Source organism: Hemitrygon akajei, chromosome 3, assembly GCF_048418815.1.
Source record: "Hemitrygon akajei chromosome 3, sHemAka1.3, whole genome shotgun sequence".
In the NCBI taxonomy this organism is placed as follows: domain Eukaryota; kingdom Metazoa; phylum Chordata; class Chondrichthyes; order Myliobatiformes; family Dasyatidae; genus Hemitrygon; species Hemitrygon akajei.
Window position 1 is genome coordinate 66398637 of NC_133126.1, and position 18753 is coordinate 66417389.

The following is an 18753-nucleotide window of genomic DNA, read 5'->3' on the forward strand; positions in this document are numbered from 1 at the left end:
CACTTCCATCAAGTATATAGCTCCCCCCCCCCCCCCCCACCACTATCAAGAGCATTTATATGATGTAATGTCTCAGGAAGGCAGCATCCATTATCGATGAACCAAAAATCTGGGCTATGTCCTCTTCTCATTGCTGCCTTCAGGCAGGAGATACAAGAGCTTGAAGTTTCAACAGCGACATCTTACTCACTGCAATCAGATTCTTGAATCCACCTGAAAAAAAGCTCAACATTAGCTTGGACTTTTAAAAAAAAAAAATCCATCTCAATCTTGCAGTAATGTTGTTGTTTATTTTGCAGCTGTAAGTTATGTATAACATATGTTAACTAATGTTTGTCATCTTGGAATGTACTGTGTTGCTACTGCAAAAAAAAGCTAATTTTCAATGTACTTTGTATGCCAATGACAACAATAAGCTTTGTTATTAAGTCAGGAGCATTGAAAACTGTCTCGTACATTAAAATTTTCAATAATTCAAAATATTTTATAAAGTTTGCTTAAAGTTTAGTGTCAAGATAGAAACAGAGCATTTCATTTTAGATTTAACTACTTATAAACCACTTTTTTCCAAGATTTGGGGAATCAAGACCTGAAAGACATAGGTTCAGGGTGAGAGGGGAGAAACTTAACAGGAATCTGTGGGGTGATGTTTTCACCAAAAAGGGCGGTGAGTATGTGGAATGAGGTGCCAAATGAAGTGTTTGAGACAGGATCTTAATAGCATTCAAAAGGCACTTAGTCATATCTGGAATAGAAAGTTCAATGGATCAATTTAATATCAGAGAATGTATACGTTATACAACCTGAAATCCTTACTCTTCACAGACATCCATGAAATGGAGAGAAAAAAACCCTAAAGAGTGATTGACAGAAAAACATTGAAACCCCAGAGACCCCCCATGCACAAGCAGCAGCAAAAGTATCAACCCTCTCCCTCCCCGGGCTCAACTTCAGCAAAGTATCAGCCCCCTACCACTCTCCATGCAATAGCAAATTCCAGAGAATATGATCTAGAAGCCATCAGAAGTTGTCTTTTTTAACACTTCAACATCTCAGCAGACTCTCTCACTAATGCAAGAGAGAGTGATATCACTCCAGCACTCCAGCCACAGCGAGAGGTAAAGCCATCAGCTTGCTGTTTCGATGTTGCAATTTGTAGCGTCGCTTATTCGAGTTCCCCTGACTTGAAGCCAGCAGACTCTCACTCACCATCGAGAGAGAGTTCGTTTGAATGCAGAGTCCTCTGACAGCTGTACCCCATCTTGATGTTTCGATTTCCCGCTATGCTTCAGTTGGTGGCATTGGCGAGGAATCGGGTCGTCCTCAGCACCGCATCCCGAAGGCAGACATCTTCCAAGCTGCTCCTGGAAATCCTGAAACCCAGGCCACTCAGTGAGTTCCACTGCCTGGTGGGTTTGAAGGGATATAGGCCAAACATGGGCAAATGGAACTCGCTCAGATGTGAATCTTGGTTACCATGGACCATTTGGGCCAACAGGGCTGTTTCTGTCTTGTATGCGACTCCAAGAGGTTTATCTTAATAGTAATGAGACATGCTTCATGATCCTTGAGACTTGGTACTCCATTTATCTGAGATTTCGTATCTATTTAATCATGGGTACTTAATACCAATTAAGTAGTTTTGAATAATATTTTAAAAGCATAGCTGGCAGCTTATTCCCACATTAGTTTGTTATTCAGCATTTACATTTTCTTTAACTTTCAGTTGTGTAAAATAAATTTAATTCAGTACAAATTAGTGCAAATCAAAATATACATCTTTTATTTGATCGATAAACTTTAGCACCAGAACTCACTTCAAGATAATTTATGTCATTAGTATCTTGCCAGTCACCTGCTGCCCTATCATTGCAGAACATCAAAGTCAAAACCAAAGTCGAGTTTATTGTTATATACACAAATACATGTGCAAAAAACTTAGTTGCATTGCATCACAGGTATATCGTATAAGCAGCATTCACAAAAAAATATAAATTAAACATAAATTAGATATTTTTTACAAGGAAACACAATTAGAACAAAAAAAAGTTGATTTTAGTGTAAAGTGGTTAAGGTGTTGCTAAATCATAGGCCGCCTTTGTTCAAGAACTAAATGGTTGAAGGGAAAGAACTATTCTTGAACCTAATGGTGTAGGACTTCAGGATTCTGCATCTCCTGCCTCGATGGCAGCTATGAAAAGGTGGCACAGGCTGGATGGTGGGGATCTTGGATGATCGACACTGCATACTTGAGACAGTATCTCCTGTAGATATTACTTGTGGAGGGGAGGGATGTGCACATGATATATTGGTCAGGGTCCACTATTGTCTGCAGCTCCTTATGTAACTGCACATTTGAACTGCAGTAGCAGACCATGATGCAATCAGTTACGAATACTTTTGATTGTGCAAAGGTTTGTTGTAGTGTTTGGTGATAGGTGGACTCTCCACAACCTTTTAATAAAATCAAAATGCTGACATGCTTTTCTTATGATTTGCATTTATATGTGGGCCCAGGTCTGTTTATCTTTTTTTAATGACAGGAATTTAATGCTGTTGACTTTCCAGTGCCGTTTCCCCTAAGTAGACTGGTTCATCTTCACCCGCTTTTCCCTTCCTAAAGTTGGCAATCAGCTCTTTAGTTTAACTACGTTTAGTGAAAGGTTGTCAACCAGGTGATCTATCTTGCTCTGTTAAGTTGACTCATTATCACCCGTGTTTGTCAACAGTCTTACTGGCAAATTTAATGGTGTCATTGGTGCTGTGCTTAACCACATAATCATTGGTATATGGAGAGTAGAGCTGTGATCTAAGCATGCAGCTGAGCTGTACCTGTGTGGATGATCAGTGAGGAGATGTTGTTACCAATTCTCACTGGTTGGTCTTCCAACGAGGAAGACATGTATCTAGTTGCTGATGGGGGTACAGAGAGGTAGGTCTTGAAGCTATATGATGCATTTGGATGGGATAATTGTGTTGAAAGCTGAGCTGTAGTCAATGATCAAAAGTCTGATGGATGAGTTCCTGTTGTTCAGTTGGTCGAGAGCAGAACAAAGAGCCAGAGAAATTGCAGTTGCTATTGACCTGTTATGACAATGGACAAGTTGGAGGAAGTCCAAGTTGTCTTTTAGGTGAGAATTGATTTGTGCTGTAACCAACCTTTCAAAGCACATCATTACAGTTGATATAAGTACCACCAGATCATACTCATTGAGGCAGGTTGTTACACCATTCTTGGGTACTGGTAAAATAAAATGCCTTTTTGAAGTAGATGGGAACCTTGGACCACAGAAATACGAGGTTGAATATAGCCATAAAAGGCATCAAGGCAATGTCTCTTCCCGGGACGTCCATGCTTATTTCAACAGGACAATGCCAGACCACATTCTGCACGGGCTACAACAGCATGGCTTTGTAGACACAGAGTGCATGTGCTTGACTGGCCTGCTGCCAGTCCAGATCTATCTCCTATTGAAAATGTATGGTGCATCATAAAGAGGAGAATCAGACAACGGAGACCACGGACTGTTGAGCAGCTGAAGTCTTATATCAAGCAAGAATGGACAAAATTTCCAATTGCAAATCTACTACAATTAGTATCCTCAGTTCCAAAACGATTAAAAAGTGTTATTAAAAGGAAAGGTGATGTAACACAATGGTAAACATGCCTCTGTCCCAACTTTTGTTGAGTGTGTTGCAGCCATCAAATTCTAAATTTGTGTATATTTACAAAATACAATTAAGTTGGTCAGTAAAACTATTGAAAATCTTTTCTTTGTACTTTTGTCAGTTAAATAAAGGTTCACATGAATTAACATATCACAGATTTTTATTTTTATTGCATTTTGGAAAATATCCCAACTTTTCTGGAAATGGGGTTTGTATGTACATGAATGTCTTCTAATTTTAAATTAGTTATGATTTATTGTTGTTACATACACCAAGGTTGTTTTGCATATCATTCATACAAATAATATTTTATCACATTGTACCGATGTAGTACAAGGGAAAAACAATAACAATTCAGAATTAAGTGTTAGAGTCACAGAGAAAGTGCTGTGCAGGCAGACAACAAGATGCAAGGCCATAATAAGTTAGATACTGAGGCCAGGATGCCATTTTATGGTATGAAGGGTCCATCCAGTAATCTTATCACAGCAGGATAGAAGCTATCCTTGAGCCTGGTAGTATGTGCTATCAGGTTTTTATTTATTCTGTCTGATGAACTATATTATCCTGAATTCATTTTACATGAATATATATTAAAATGAAACTCCAAATCAGAAGATAAATGTTACCTTGATGGATTTTGTTGAAGAAAGACTAAAGATGACCTATGTGGAAAATGGAACTGAATGTAGTATTATAAAGGTGGTTTAACTGAGGTTCAGACTCAGTCTATGACAACAACTTTATTTTAGTTGCTGTGCCCATTAGAGAAAATCCAGAGAGCATGGTTTGATGTTCTTTATGGTTTGCTAACTGTAGCACAACTTCAAGTGAATGGTGTATTTGTACTCCATCATTTCTTTGTTCTTCTCAACTTGAACTCGTACCTGCCATATGAAAAATGAAAAAAATCTGCAGATGCTGGAAATCAAGATAACACACAAAATGCTGGAAAAACTCAACAGGTCAGGCAGCATTTATGGAACAGTGTAAACAGTTGACGTTTTGTTCTGAGACCCTTCATTAGGACTAGAAATAAAAGATGAGAATATAGTGCAAGAAGGTGGGGGAGGGTAGGAAGAATACAAGGCTGTAGGTGATAGGTGAAACTGGAAGAGGGGAAGTGGTGAAGTAAAGAGCTGGGAAGAAGATTGGTGAAAGATAAAGGGCTGAAGAAGGGAGAAACTGATAGAGGACAGAGGCCATGGAAGAGAGGAAAGGGGGAGGAGCACAAGGAAGGTGATGGGCAGATAGGGACAGACAATGAGAGAGGGGAATGGGGAATGGAGAAGGATAGGTTCTAGGACAATTACTGGAAGTTGGAGGCTACCCAGCCGGAATATAAGGTGTTGCTCCTTCAACATGAGTGTGGCCTCCTCACTGAAGTATAGGAGGCAATGGACTGACATGTTGGAATGGGAGGTAGAATTGAGATCGTGTTTTTTCTGGTGGACAGAGCGTAGATGGTTGGCAAAGCAGTTTCCCAGTCTAGGCCACACCAGGAGCACCAGTTGCAATAAAGGACCCCGCAGACTCACATGTGGAGTGTTTCCTCACCTGGAAGCCCTGAATGGTAGTGAGGAAGGAGGTGCAGGGGCAGGTGTGGCATGTGTTTTTCTTGCAAGGATAAGTACCGGGAGGGAGGAATGGACGAGGGTCTTGCATAGGGAGTGATCCCGGTGGAATGTTTTGGTGGGGGGGGGAGAGATCAGCTTCGTGGTGGGATCCTATTGGAGATGGCAGAAGTTACAGAGAATTATGTGCTAGAAAATGAAAAATAATTTCCTTTTTATTCCAATCAAATATATTATTTCACTTTTAGCATACCAAACCTGACCACTATTTTGCCAAAGCACACAAAATGATGGAGAAACTCAGCAAGTCAGGCAGCATCTATGGAGGCGAGTAAAGAATGGATGATGCAACCTGAGATTCTTCATCATGATGCTATCAATTATTTGCCCATTCTATGTTTATTAATGACCTTGTGGAATTGCTAGCATGTCTCATCTGCCCTTTCATCTCAAAAAAATTGCAGCATCATTGCAACAAAAATCTGTTAAAATTCATTCCTTGTTATTTTGTAATCTAGCAGTAGTGCTGTCTGCAAATAGAGGAGGCACTGTACATGTATTAACATCTTCAGCTGTCTTTTATGCCAATCTACAGTGCAAGGGAAATATTTTTGTAGTGCTTCTACTAGATTAGTCAGAGTTAATGTGCTTTCTTTGTGTTCTTTGTTGGGGATTGTACCATATTTGCTTACCTTTATGTACTTCAGTACTATTTTTCCAACCGTTCTCTGATAATGAGTGAGCTCCATGTTCTAAATCACAAAAAAACACCTTTGGTAATGATGTTTCTTCTGAATTTCATCTTGGACATTTATTAATGATCGTATGCTATCTCCAGTTATGCTTTTCTCCTGATTGTAAACATGCTGCCTATTTTCTATCCCTCTTAAATATAGGTATTAGATTAGCTATTTGCCAATCCTCTGATACTGCACTTTTCTAATAATTTACAGTATGTGTGTAATAACATTTCTGCTAATTTTTCCCTAGATTCTTGTTATTGTACAGATGCAACCTAATTGGGCGAGGGGTTTCACCCCTCTTGAACTTAATTAGTTTATTTAATTAATCTTTTTTCTGAAAAAAGTATGCTGTGAAAAATTTGTACTTCATATTTAAGAAAGGATGTGCTGGCTGTGGAGAGGGTTCATAGGAAGTTCACAAGAATGATGCCAAGAATGAAAGGCTTAACATACGAGAAAAGTTTGATGTCTCTGGACCTGTGCTTGATAGAGTTCAGAAGGATAAGGAGGGATCACATTAAAACTTATCACATTGATACTGAATGGCCTGGATCGAGTGGGTATGGAGAAAATCTTTCCATTTATAGGAGTGCCTAGCATCTGAGGACACATCTTCAAAATAAAGGCCATCCCTTTAAAACTGAGATTCAGGGGGATTTCTAGAGAATGCTTTATCTATGGAATTCATTCGAACAGAGTACTGTGGAGACCAAGTTATTGGATTTATTTGAAGCAGTGATTGATAGACAGAGATGATTGTTAAGGAGGTTTTGGGAGAAGACAGGACAATAGGATTATTAAAAATCAGCCATGATTGAATGAAGCAGCAGACTCAGTGGGCTAAATGGCCTAATTCTACCCCTATATTCAATGTAACTAAAAAAAAAAGTAGTTTGAGAGACGCCTTTTAAAAGGAACAGTAGAATTTATAAATTACATGGATATTTTCATTTGTTAAAATAAGTTAATGCAATAAAGTTCTGAGTTTGAATTAATTAGGATTACTGTGGTCATTCACCTAACTGAAGTCAATAGACCAAAGTAAAGGTCAACAATTTAACTCAACTCTGTAAATCATTACTCATCCAGTATCGCATTCACTGTTTATATCTTCTGAAGAAAAAAAACATATTTTTGCCATTTCCTATCAGTATGTGTGATGATTGTTCTGTCTATACTGAATGGTCTGATATGTATCAGTAACTTTAACAATATTTCTAATTGCTGAAATCCTCCCACTAGAAACACTGTTATGCCCACCTGCATACAGTCTTCCACTAATTGTGTTTACCAGTAAGTTTTTTAACAAGCTATTTTAAAAAAAAAGCCTAGTTCTTTAAAGTGAATGACCCCTTCTCAAATATATTTAATGTAATTCTTGTTCCAGTTCATTAAGAATCTACCACAGTGTAAACTAGAAAATTGTTTTAATGCAATTCAAATTAAAATTTACAATTTTAGTTGGTAATGTGGATAGCTGATTTAAAGTGTGGTTAGTATTTTGTGATAAGTGTATTTTATGCAGCTTTAAACATGTTTTAGAATGCATTTAACATAAAGTAGTGTGCAGTAGTCTTAGGCACATATATACAGCTAGGGTGCCTAAGAGTTTTGCGGAGTACTGTATTTGTTAATGTGGAGCAGAGAGTGGAGTTTGTAAATGTGACAGGAGCAAAGGATGTTGGGAATAGCAGGTGGAGTGTGTGTGTATGTGGGGTGGGACAGCTAGCAGGGAAGGAGTGCCAGGAGCAAGGGATGGCGAGGGTGCAGACACACCCAGCCCTGAGACACAAGGCAAGGTCATTTGATTCCAAACAATTATTTCATTGATCATTACAGAATGTCCTTCTGGTGCTTCCTACTCCCTCCCCTCTCCCTTTCCCTTTCCCAAGCCATGATTCCCCTCTCCCTGCCTTCTTCCTATTTTTGGTCTATTGAAGAGACCAATTATCAGAATCAGGTTTATCATCACTCACATATGTGCTGATTTTTTTTATTCATGGTAACACTACAGTGTAATACATAAAATTACTGTCCCCCCTCTATCACCCCTCGCTCTCTCCCCTCTACCCCTCCCTCCCTCTCTCCCCTCTGTTCTCCTCTCCTCTCTCCCCCCCACTCTCCCCTCTCCCCCCCACTCTCCCCTCTCCCCCCCACTCTCCCCTCTCCCCCCCACTCTCCCCTCTCCCCCCCACTCTCCCCTCTCCACCCCACTCTCCCCTCTCCACCCCACTCTCCCCTCTCCACCCCACTCTCCCCTCTCCACCCCACTCTCCCCTCTCCACCCCACTCTCTCACACACACATCTACCTTGGAGCTGTACTGTACATGATTAATCAAAAACTATTCCTCCCACATTGGACACTCATCAAAATATGTATGGATAGAAACACTCTAAAACAGGTGCAATGGCATCTGTTATGCACCTGGCCCTGACACAACCAGAAAACAACGACACATGTTAGAGTACTTTTTCTGAGCTCCAGTTTGACATTCAACACTATTGTCCCGCAGAGTTTGGTGAATAAACTCCTAATCAGTCAAAATACACCTCTGTGCAACTGGGCGTTGATTTTTCTATCTGATAGACCAGAGATAGTCAGGATGCACAACAGCTCCTCCCTCCCAATCATCCTCAACACGGGTGCCCCCAGGATTGTGTGCTGAGTCCTTTGCTGTACATCTGCTCACACATGACTGCATAGCCAAACACCGAGTAATCACATAGTCAGATTCACTGATGATATGACAGTGATGGGGGCTTATCACCAGCAATGAGACGGCCTACAGAGAGGATGTGGAAGAGCTGGAGGTCTGATGCCAGGCAAATAATCTCTTCCTCAGTGTCAACAAGTCAAAGCAGATGGTTATCCTACTCTCTCCCGTCTATCGGCAACTCACTGACAGTTAGTTCTGCAGTTCTTGATGTTCTTTGTATCCAGCAGTGACTTGTGATGGTAAAAAAGATGTACAAGATGAACAAATAATCTTTAATTGGACCTGGAGTGGGTGCTGCGTCTGTGTACTCCACCATCTTCACATATTGTAGTGTATTTGCATGATGCGAGGAAAATTGCCATTTCAGTTCATTGTTCCTTTTCTGATCTGAATCTGTGTCTGTGTGTAGGAATAAAGTATGTTTATTTGTTTTGGGAGTTTACATTATTTCTATGAGGAATAGAACAGCTTAGCAGCTCGCAAATGTAAAGTAACTACTGGCCTGATATGGAAATCTACGGACTTTAGTAGAGGAAGTTAGAAAGTTCAAGGTTAATGAGAGTTCACATTGGGGTATTTCCTTACAGCCTGGAGAAGGCCGTTTTCTCCCATCAGGTTTTACCAAATGAAAAATGAGAGTATATATTGCGCACCTTTTTCCCTTGAGCATTTCTTCAGCAAACTAAATTGTCATTCTTAAAAATAAACCTTCCTAAAGAAAAGAAACCAAGTATGTTGTATGAAGATTTTATTAATTAAGAGATTACTTTGGTACAGTTTTTTGTAATGCATATGTTTAGAGCACAATGTTTGGACTTCAGTTTCTCAGATCAGAAGCACATTGAAATTTCTAACTATTTGGCGATTGGGAAAAAAAAATTCCATATCTTAACACAACAAAATTTACTTTCCACCTTCATTTTAATTTTGTTGGCATCCATATACAGATTGGGGCTCTTGCCTACATGTAAACCCAAACAATATCACTTGAAATACTTAAGAACTTTGTGCCCACGATGCAGATAGTCCTCTGCAGAACAATTTTGTGTGGGGCATGACCTCAGTGTTTGCAATATTTTCTCTTGCTGGCTGTATTTAACTTTGGTGGAGTTTTGCTATTATAATCTTTTGATAATGTGTTTTTTGTTTTGTAGATGAAACCAAAGACACAGAGGTGCCACCTGGACCTCAGAACAGTCAGTTGACTTGGAAACAAGGCAGACAGTTACTCAGACAGTAAGTAAACTGGTTTGTTCTCTCTTTCCAGCATTTTAGAGTTAGATGGGGGGTGGGGCGGGGGGAGGAATATAATGTTTACTTAATTTTCTAAGAAGTTTTTTTTTACCCTCTGTTTATTCAATCTTAGTTTGTATATGCTTATTTTATATTCATTGATAATTACAGGTCAGCACAGGATTATGTTTCTGTTTTTACAGATAGCCATTAGTTAATTTTATTCTTAAGTTGGAAAAATCATTTGATTATGTAGTGCCTTGTAAAAGTATTCAGCCCCCAATCCCATGTTCACATAGATGAGTATTACAACCAGGGATTTTAATCAATTTAACTGAGACGTTTTATTTGTGAATCACATGCTTCTTTTTTCCACAGTAGAGCCTCCACAAAACAGGGAAAATTTGTTAAACACAAAAAACTAAAAATTCAAAAACTGAAACGTCAGCAGCTTATTCCCTTTTGCTCAGTACTTAGTTGAACCACCTCTCACAACTATTATAGCCAGTAATCGTTTTGAATAAATCTCTTATTAGCTTTGCACAAAGCGACAGAGCAAGATTTGCCCATTCCTCTTTGCAAAATTACTCAAGCACTGCCAGAGTAGTTGGGAAACGGCAGTGGAGAGCAATCTTGAGGTCTTACCAGAGATGTTCGATCAAATTAAGGTTGGGACTCTGACTAGGCCACTCAAGGACATCAGTTTTCTTCATTTGAAGCCACTCCATGGATGATCTGGCAGTGCGCTGTGGATCGTTTCCTGCTGAAAGATAAACTTCTTCCCCAGGTTGCGCTTTCTGGTAGAGGCCAGGAAGTTTTTATCCACGATCTCTGTGTTTAGCAACATGCATTTTCCCAGCCATCTTAACCAGATTTCCTGTCCCTGCCACTGAAAAGTATCACCATAGCATGATACTACCTCCATCACACTTTACCATAGGGATGTTGTTACCTGACTGGTGCACAGTACTGTATTAGATTTATGCCACATGTACCGCTTATAGTGTTGAGGCCAAAAAGTTCTCATCTGACCATAAGACATTCCGGGGTAATGCTCAGTGCCTTTGAGATGGTCTTGTACCCTTCTCTGGTTTCGGACATCTCTATTATTATTTCCCTGACTTGTCTTGAATGCCCTTTTGTGTTCATTTTGGTTTGGTCTATTAAAAATCTGCCATACTGTTAGACCTAACAGAGAGAGGAGTTAATTATTCTTATGAATTCATTGAAAAAAGCTGATCCTCCAATATTCTACGTCAACAAATTGGTAATATGCAATACGACCTGAGGAAAATTTGCGTAATAACAGAGGGGATGAATACGGTTTCAGTCTTACAATGTTGTTTTTTAATTTTTAGTCAATTGTTGACAGGATTTGGAATTTTTCTGTTGATTTGAAATGCTGCACAGTGTTTTGTAGATCAGCTCAAAAAATCGTACTTCAATGTACAGTCAGCCTTCCTTATCCGCAGGTTCTACATGCGCGGATTCAACCAACCGCAGATCAGGAAAACCCGGAAGTTCTCTCTCCAGTGCTCATTGTTTGAGCATGTACAGACTACTTTTTCTTGTCATTATTCCCTAAACAATACAGTATAACAACTATTTACATAGCATTTACATTGTATTAGGTATTATAAGCAATCTAGAGATGATTTGAAAGTACTGGCAGTCCCTGGGTTATGAACGAGTTCTGTTCCTGAGTCCATCTTTGAGTTGGATTTTAAGTTGGAACAGATACATCTATTATTATGTAGCGTCAGTTAGTAAAACGTTTGTCTTAGTATATAGTATATATTCTACCTTCCTATGCATATAAAACACTTAAGAAACATACGTATTTCAATCAACCACTGTGTTGCTTAGTAATAATTGTAGCTTTCATTGGGGCAGGACCTTTCAAATGCTCCATTAAAATTGTTCTGATCGTTGACCGACTGTAGTCTAACGCTTTTCCAATGACCGATGACGTTTCACCTCTTTCGGATTGCTTTATTACTTCTACTTTATTTTCAATCGTGATCGTGATTATTTTCGTGAACAGAAACACTGCGGATTCAAAGCTGCGCCGGGTCCTAAAGTCCACCGCACTGAGGCAGGTTAAATAAAGTCCGGTGTTCTGCTGGGTTCTAAAGACCGTCGACTTAGACAGGTTAAATAAGGGACTTGAGCATCTGCGTTTTTTGGTATCCATGGGGGGTCCCGGAACCAATCCCCCGCGGATAAGGAGGGCTGACTGTATCTTAAATTTAGAAAATGAGACTGCAAGGTGTGAAAATAGTTGTGGAAGCTGAATGCTTTTTCAAGGCACTGTCGTAATCATACCCCTCCCCCCCCGAGACCATTTTTGTAATATATGGCATCAAAGATTGATAAGGAAGAACAATGACTAGTTCTGTTATTTGTAGAAATAAATGTTTGTGTGTATGTCGGTCTTTTGAATTTCATAATGCTATGGAAGTTTGCTTATATGTACATGTCCCTGTAAGTTGGGTATTTGTAACCTAGGATAGCGTGTTCCAATTTTGAATGTGTGTTTTGATAAATCTACTCCTGTTACTGGAAAAACTGTAGTGAAAGGATATGTTTAATAATTGTAGTTAAGCTAATGAAGTGTTAACTGTTCGAGCTTTGTAAAATGTTCTTAATGTTAGCATATAAAGCTGTTACCAATGTTGGCATATTTTTGATCAATGTATTCCACTGTAAACATTCACATGCATTACTTATCAGCAATATTCATTAGTAGTAATTTAAAGGTGTAGGATAAAATGTGAGATAGTTTAATATAAAATCTGAAAGTAAGATAATTGCCAAACAAAACACATAAGTTGGATGCAGAAACTTGGACAATTTTACTTCAAATTTCACAGGTATTTACAGGAAGTTGGTTACACAGATACAATTCTGGATGTGCGATCACAAAGAGTGCGATCATTATTAGGCCTTACTGGCTCTGAGCAGAATGGGTCAGTTGAGCCCAAGAATCTGGAACAAATTATTAATGGGGGAGACTCGCCATCTAAACAAAAAGTGCAAGATGTTAAAAGGTGAGAAATGAAACTGTTAATTATTTTGTCATTCTTCAAATGCAGATGGAACACTTAAGTATCAGTCTCTTTGAGTACTTTACTGGATGAAGTTTAGGATGAAAGAATAGCTTTGTGTGAAAAGTATGAAGAATCTAGTGGATAGGCGTTCTGTGTTCCAATGTGTCTTTCTTCTCCCAACATTGTTTTTGTTTTGGTACAATGACTAAAGTTAGCATCACACAAGCCTCGCTTCTTGGAGACTTAATGAGGTTTTTAAATATGTAAACAAAAGGGACAAAGCATCAACTGTCCATTTTACTCCACTGATGTTGCCTGATCCACTTGAGTTCCTTCAGGGGCTCATTGTTAACTTTTTAAATTCAGTTTATTTATATGTTACAGAGTATTAGAAACAGAAAACCTACAGCACAATACAGTCCCCAATGCTGTGCCGAACATGTACTCACTTTAGAAGTTACCTAGGGTTATCCATAGCCTTCTATTTTTCTAAGCTCCATGTACCTATCCACGAGTCTCTTAAAAGACCCTATTGTACAGGTTTCTCCCACTGTTCGAAGGTAGAGCGTTCCTATGAAATGGTTCATAAGCCAGGATGTCATAAAGTGAAGAAGCAGTTGCCATTTATTTATATGGGGAAAATTTGTGACCATTCGCAGACCCAAAAAATAACCTACCAAATCATGCCAAACAACACATAAAACCTAAAATAACAGTAATATATAGTAAAAGCAGGAATGATTTGATAAATACACAGCCTATGTAATGTAGGAATACTTTCCTGCAATTATTGCTGCACTGTCCACCGTAGCGAAAATCTCATGCAAGCACTCTCAGCAGCACTCCCGGCAGACACACACGGCGCAAAGCGCTCCCAGCAGAAGTACTCTTTCCAGTGACCTTTAAGCTATGAAGCTACCAAATAACACATAAAAATACACAGCCTATATAAAGTAGAAATAATGTATGTACAGTGTAGTTTCACTTACCAGAATTGGGAAGGCAGTGAGCACACTGATGATGGTGTGTTAGGCTGAGTTGTCGGAGGTTGGGGTGGTGGGAGATTGGGGTGTCATCTCATCGTCGTCTGTTTCCATTAGGGCAGGCAGGTCACCTTCTTCTGTGTCTGCCTGCCTCAATGTCGAAGGTCGAGTTTCATCGTGTTCTGTGGCTGATGTGGAAGGCTTGAAAAACGACAGTATGCTTGACTGCTTAGCCTTGCGCATCTTTCTATCATATAGTTCTTTGTAAGCACTCAAACCATCCTACGTAGCCTTTCAAAATTAAAGTCATACTTTTCTGCAATCATTGCAGAGTTGTCAATCGCAGTAAAAATTTCACGCAATTGCTTCCTGTTAAGTTCCTGGGCATCTTCACTTTCGGGCTGTTTGCTATTGCGCTCAGCTTCAATTGTTACCCTTTCCTCTTCATCAGCTCTTCATCTCTCAGTTCTTGGTCATGGGATGCCAAAACCTCTTCAACATCATCTTCGTCAACTTCCACAAACTGTTAGCCAAACTCACTATGTCCTTACTTTGTTCACCACGATCGAAACGCTTAATTATGCCTAGTTTTACGCTAAGTGTAACACCCTTACGCGCTCTTTTAGGCTTTTCCGATACTGTAGAACTTATCTTGCTAACGGATGCACAAAATAAATCGACATAAAGCACAGATGCTCACAGGCACGTATTTAAGCAATGCCGGCTAGAATGCAATGTCAGGGGAGGAATTTGGCTGCTTGGTGTGCGCTGCCTTTTTTCATAACAGTGAAAACACCTTCTGTTAGTGAATACAGATAACTAATGTAGGTCTTTCGTAACAGCGAGTTGACGTAAAGCGACCTTTTGAAAAATGGGGGACACCTGTATCCGTCTCCACCACCATCACTGGCATCCCATTCCACACACATCCCTCTCTGCGGTTTAAAAAAAAACTTACCCCTGACATCTCCTCTGTACCTACTTCCAAGCACCTTAAAATGTTGGGAGGTGACCTGATAGAGGTGTATAAGATGATGAGAGGCATTGATCGTGTGGATAGTCAGAGGCCTTTTTCCCCAGGGCTGAAATGGCTAACACGAGAGGGTACATATGTACTCTAATAATAAATTTGCTTTGAACAATATATCAAAGGCTGTACTGGTGCTGCTTCCTGCATCATGCAGAGCTTAAAAATTTATTACTTTGCTGCCAATTTCCACTCTCACTTTCAATTAGTCCATCTCTGACTCATTACATTCCTTTCTTGGATCTCTCCATCTTTTTATCAGTGAATCAGTTAATCCCAAAAGTGCATTCCAAGCCAACAGACTTCCACAGCTTCTTGATTCCACTTTCTCCCATCCTGCCTCCTCTAGATTCCCCATTTCATTCCCTGGTTCCTCTCTCTATTGTGCCTTTTTCAAAATAAAGTTTCTCCAGCAGGTGTTTGTGAGTTATCTTTCTTAACTGTGACTTTCCAGGCACCTTGACCATATTCCACTTATTTCCTGCAGTTTTGTTCTTCCTACTTGTCTTCCTCCTCAACATGAGATGTAGCTGATCTGCTGATCTTCATGTTTTATCCTCTGCCTTCATTAAGACAATCTTTGCAAATCCCAGCAACTTGAAGAGATTCAACCACTCAGCACCTTATCCTATCTCAGTATTTTAATGGGTCTGCTTTGACACTCTCTGATCTGTTCTTCCATCCCCACCAACCATTCTTCTTTTCATTGCACTCGTCCTCAACCTTTCCTGCCATCCAAAACCCAAACAGTCCTTCAGGGTGAAGAAGTGATTCAGTTGCATCTGCTACATTCGGTATTTACAATCATGGTCTCTTCTACACTGGAGAATCCACACACAAGTTGGTGGTCAACTTACAAAGCACTTGCATTCAGTCCACATACATGTATGACTTAATATATATTTCACTGTCAAAGACTCTTCCATTGTTGGAACAGTAGATACTTGACAAGATGAGGTAGGTGGGTGTGTTTGTGAGAAGGTTTAGCTACAACTGGTGTTTGCATTGCCTTTTTTGTGGTCCTGACATATGAACTCAAGGTTTTCACTGCCAATCCAAAATTGTTTGAGCTACAGATTCTCAGGAGTCATTGGGGATATTGTACTTTTTTATAGAAGCTTTGAGAACATTCTTGAATCATTTCAATTAACTATATTCTGAATTGTCCTCATATATCTTCTAAACCTTTTCCTATAGAATACTTTTGTTAACTTTAAGCTTGCTTCAAGACTTTTGTCATTCTTATTTATTGATTTGCTTGTATCCTGGAATCTTGTAAAGTATTTATGGGCAAATAGAAAATTGAGAATTACAAAGTAGTGAAGGATTGCAGAAAGGTGAGATGCTCAAAGAAAAACAATGTATTGATTCTAAAACCTGTATTGGTTTAAATCCCTCGATGACTTTGTCACTTCCTGACATGTCCTCTGTTCTACAAGTCTTTGAAATCATGCTCCTTTGATTCAAACTATATATTTGCAGTTTGTTAATGTGATCACACAAGCATTCGTATTTGGATTAGATTTTATAAAACATTTTGAATATTAAAGTAGAATTAAAGTAGTTGGATTGAACAACTTTGAATCAAAGAGCTTAATGCCAGATTTGGCTCATGTTCAAATTCAGATTGCATTTATTTCACCTGTTTCACCAAAGAGCACACCGTTATGGAGAATGCTGGTCCAGCAGTTTATAGATCTGTTTTTAGGAAGGGCAAATTTAGAACAGGGCAAGGGTAACAGCAGAAAAAGTAGTTACCTTTGATTTCTGCTGCATCATGTATTTCAAACTTTAAATTTATGTTGCTAATGAGAGGAAAGGATACAATATTAAGAAATTGTGAAATATGTTGTAAGCAGTTAACTTGCTTTATGAAATTAATTTCTTAATACCAGCACTCTCTTTGGATATTGCTAATTTTTTTCTATACTCTTCTATATATAGGAATGCTGGAGATAAGCCAAGAGGTGGCTTAGCTGAGGCTGTTCTTGAAACATTTAATTTCTTAGAAAACACAGATGACGACAGTGATGATGATGAAGAAGATGGTGAAATGGCAGAAGATATCACAGACAGCAAAGAAAAGCACAGAATAAACAAGAAGCATAAAGTAATTATTTAAATCTTATTGTGCTACTGTCTTTGAGGGACTTGCACAACTTTGTATAGAATGTATGTACATTGTAAGAACATAGAACAGTACAGCACTCTACAGGCTCTTCAGCCCATGATGTTGTATCAATCTTTTAACTTACTCCAGGATCAGTCTAACTTTTCTACATTTTTCTTTCATAACTGTGCACCGCTAAGAGTGTCTTAAATGTTCCTGATGTATCTGCCTGTACCATACATGGCAGTGCGTTCCAGCCACCTCCCACACAGTATTTAAAAAAAACCTTACCTCTGGCACCCCCTTTTGGTTTTGTCCAATCACCTTAAAGTTATGTCCCCTCATATTAGCCATTTCTGCCTGGGGAAAATGTCTCTGAGTGTCCACTCTTTCCCTGTCTCTTATCATCTTGTACATCTCTATCAAGTCACCTCTCATCCTCTTTCTGAAGAAAAAAGCTCTGGTACACGCCACTATCCTCATAAGACATGCTCCCTAATCCAGGCAGCATCCTGGTAAATTTTTTCTACTCCCTCTCTAAAGTTTCCACATCATTTCTATAATAAGGCAACCAGAACTGAACACAATACTCCAAGTACGATCTAATCAGAGTTTTATGGAGCTACAATGTTACCTCATGAAGTCAATCCCTTGACAATTGAAGGCCAACACTCCATACACCTTAACAACTCTCAACTTGCGCTGTAACTTTAAGGGACTTATGGATGTGAACTCCAAATCACACTGTTTGTCCACACCGCTCAAAATCCTGGGATTAAACCCTGTATTCTACCTTCAGGTTCAACCTTCAAAGGGAACTACTTCACACTTTTCTGGATTAAACTCCATTGCCATTTCTCAGTTCAGCTCTGCATCTTATTAGACACTATTCACAACAACTTTATACACTATACCGAAACACCACTAATTTTATCTTCTGAATATGTACTAACCTACCCTGCACCCCCAGAACAGATTCCTGCAGAAACCACTGGTCACCGACCTCTAGGCAGAATATGCTCCATCTGCTACCACTAGATCTGAATCCAAACAGGCAATTTCCCCTGGATGCTATGCTTCTGACTTTCTGAAGGAGTCTTACTGAAATCCATATACCCAACATCCATTGCTCTGCCTTCATCGATGTGCTTTGTCACATTCTCAAAGAATTCAGTCAAGCTCACAAGGCACAACCTGTCCCCCTCATTTTGACTCTCCCAAATCATGCTTCTCCAAATATTTGTAAATCCATACTCTAAGAATACTTTCAAATAGTTTGTCCAATGAAGTAAGCCTCACTGGTCTATAATTCCCAGGGTTATCCCTATTACTTTTCTTGAATGGAGGGTTAACATTTGCTACCCTTCAATCCTCTGGCATTACAGCTTTATCCAATGAGGACATAAAGAACATTGCCAAAGGCACAGCAGTCTCTTCTCTCACTTCCCATAGTAACCTGGGGTATATCCTGCCTGATCCTGGAGTTTTGTCTATCGTAATATTTTTCAAAAGTTCCAGCACGTCCTCTATCTTAACATCAGCATGTTCTAGCATATCAGTGTGTTTATGCTGGCCTCACAGACATCGACATCCCTCTCAATGGTGAATACTGAAGCAAACTATTCATTATGGGCCTCCCATACCTT

The 18753-nt window shown here is 39.3% G+C and overlaps 1 protein-coding gene across 3 annotated transcripts in view; it reads left to right on the forward strand.

The window, feature by feature from the left end:
- strn3 (striatin, calmodulin binding protein 3) overlaps positions 1 to 18753 on the forward strand; it is a 186749-nt gene that overhangs the window by 70267 nt on the left and 97729 nt on the right. For all 3 annotated transcript variants that reach the window (XM_073040068.1, XM_073040069.1, XM_073040070.1), the window contains exons 4-6: positions 9859 to 9940; positions 12811 to 12987; positions 16942 to 17107. In XM_073040068.1, coding sequence (XP_072896169.1) covers positions 9859 to 9940; positions 12811 to 12987; positions 16942 to 17107 — 425 coding nt within the window. The remainder of the gene's footprint in view (positions 1 to 9858; positions 9941 to 12810; positions 12988 to 16941; positions 17108 to 18753) is intronic.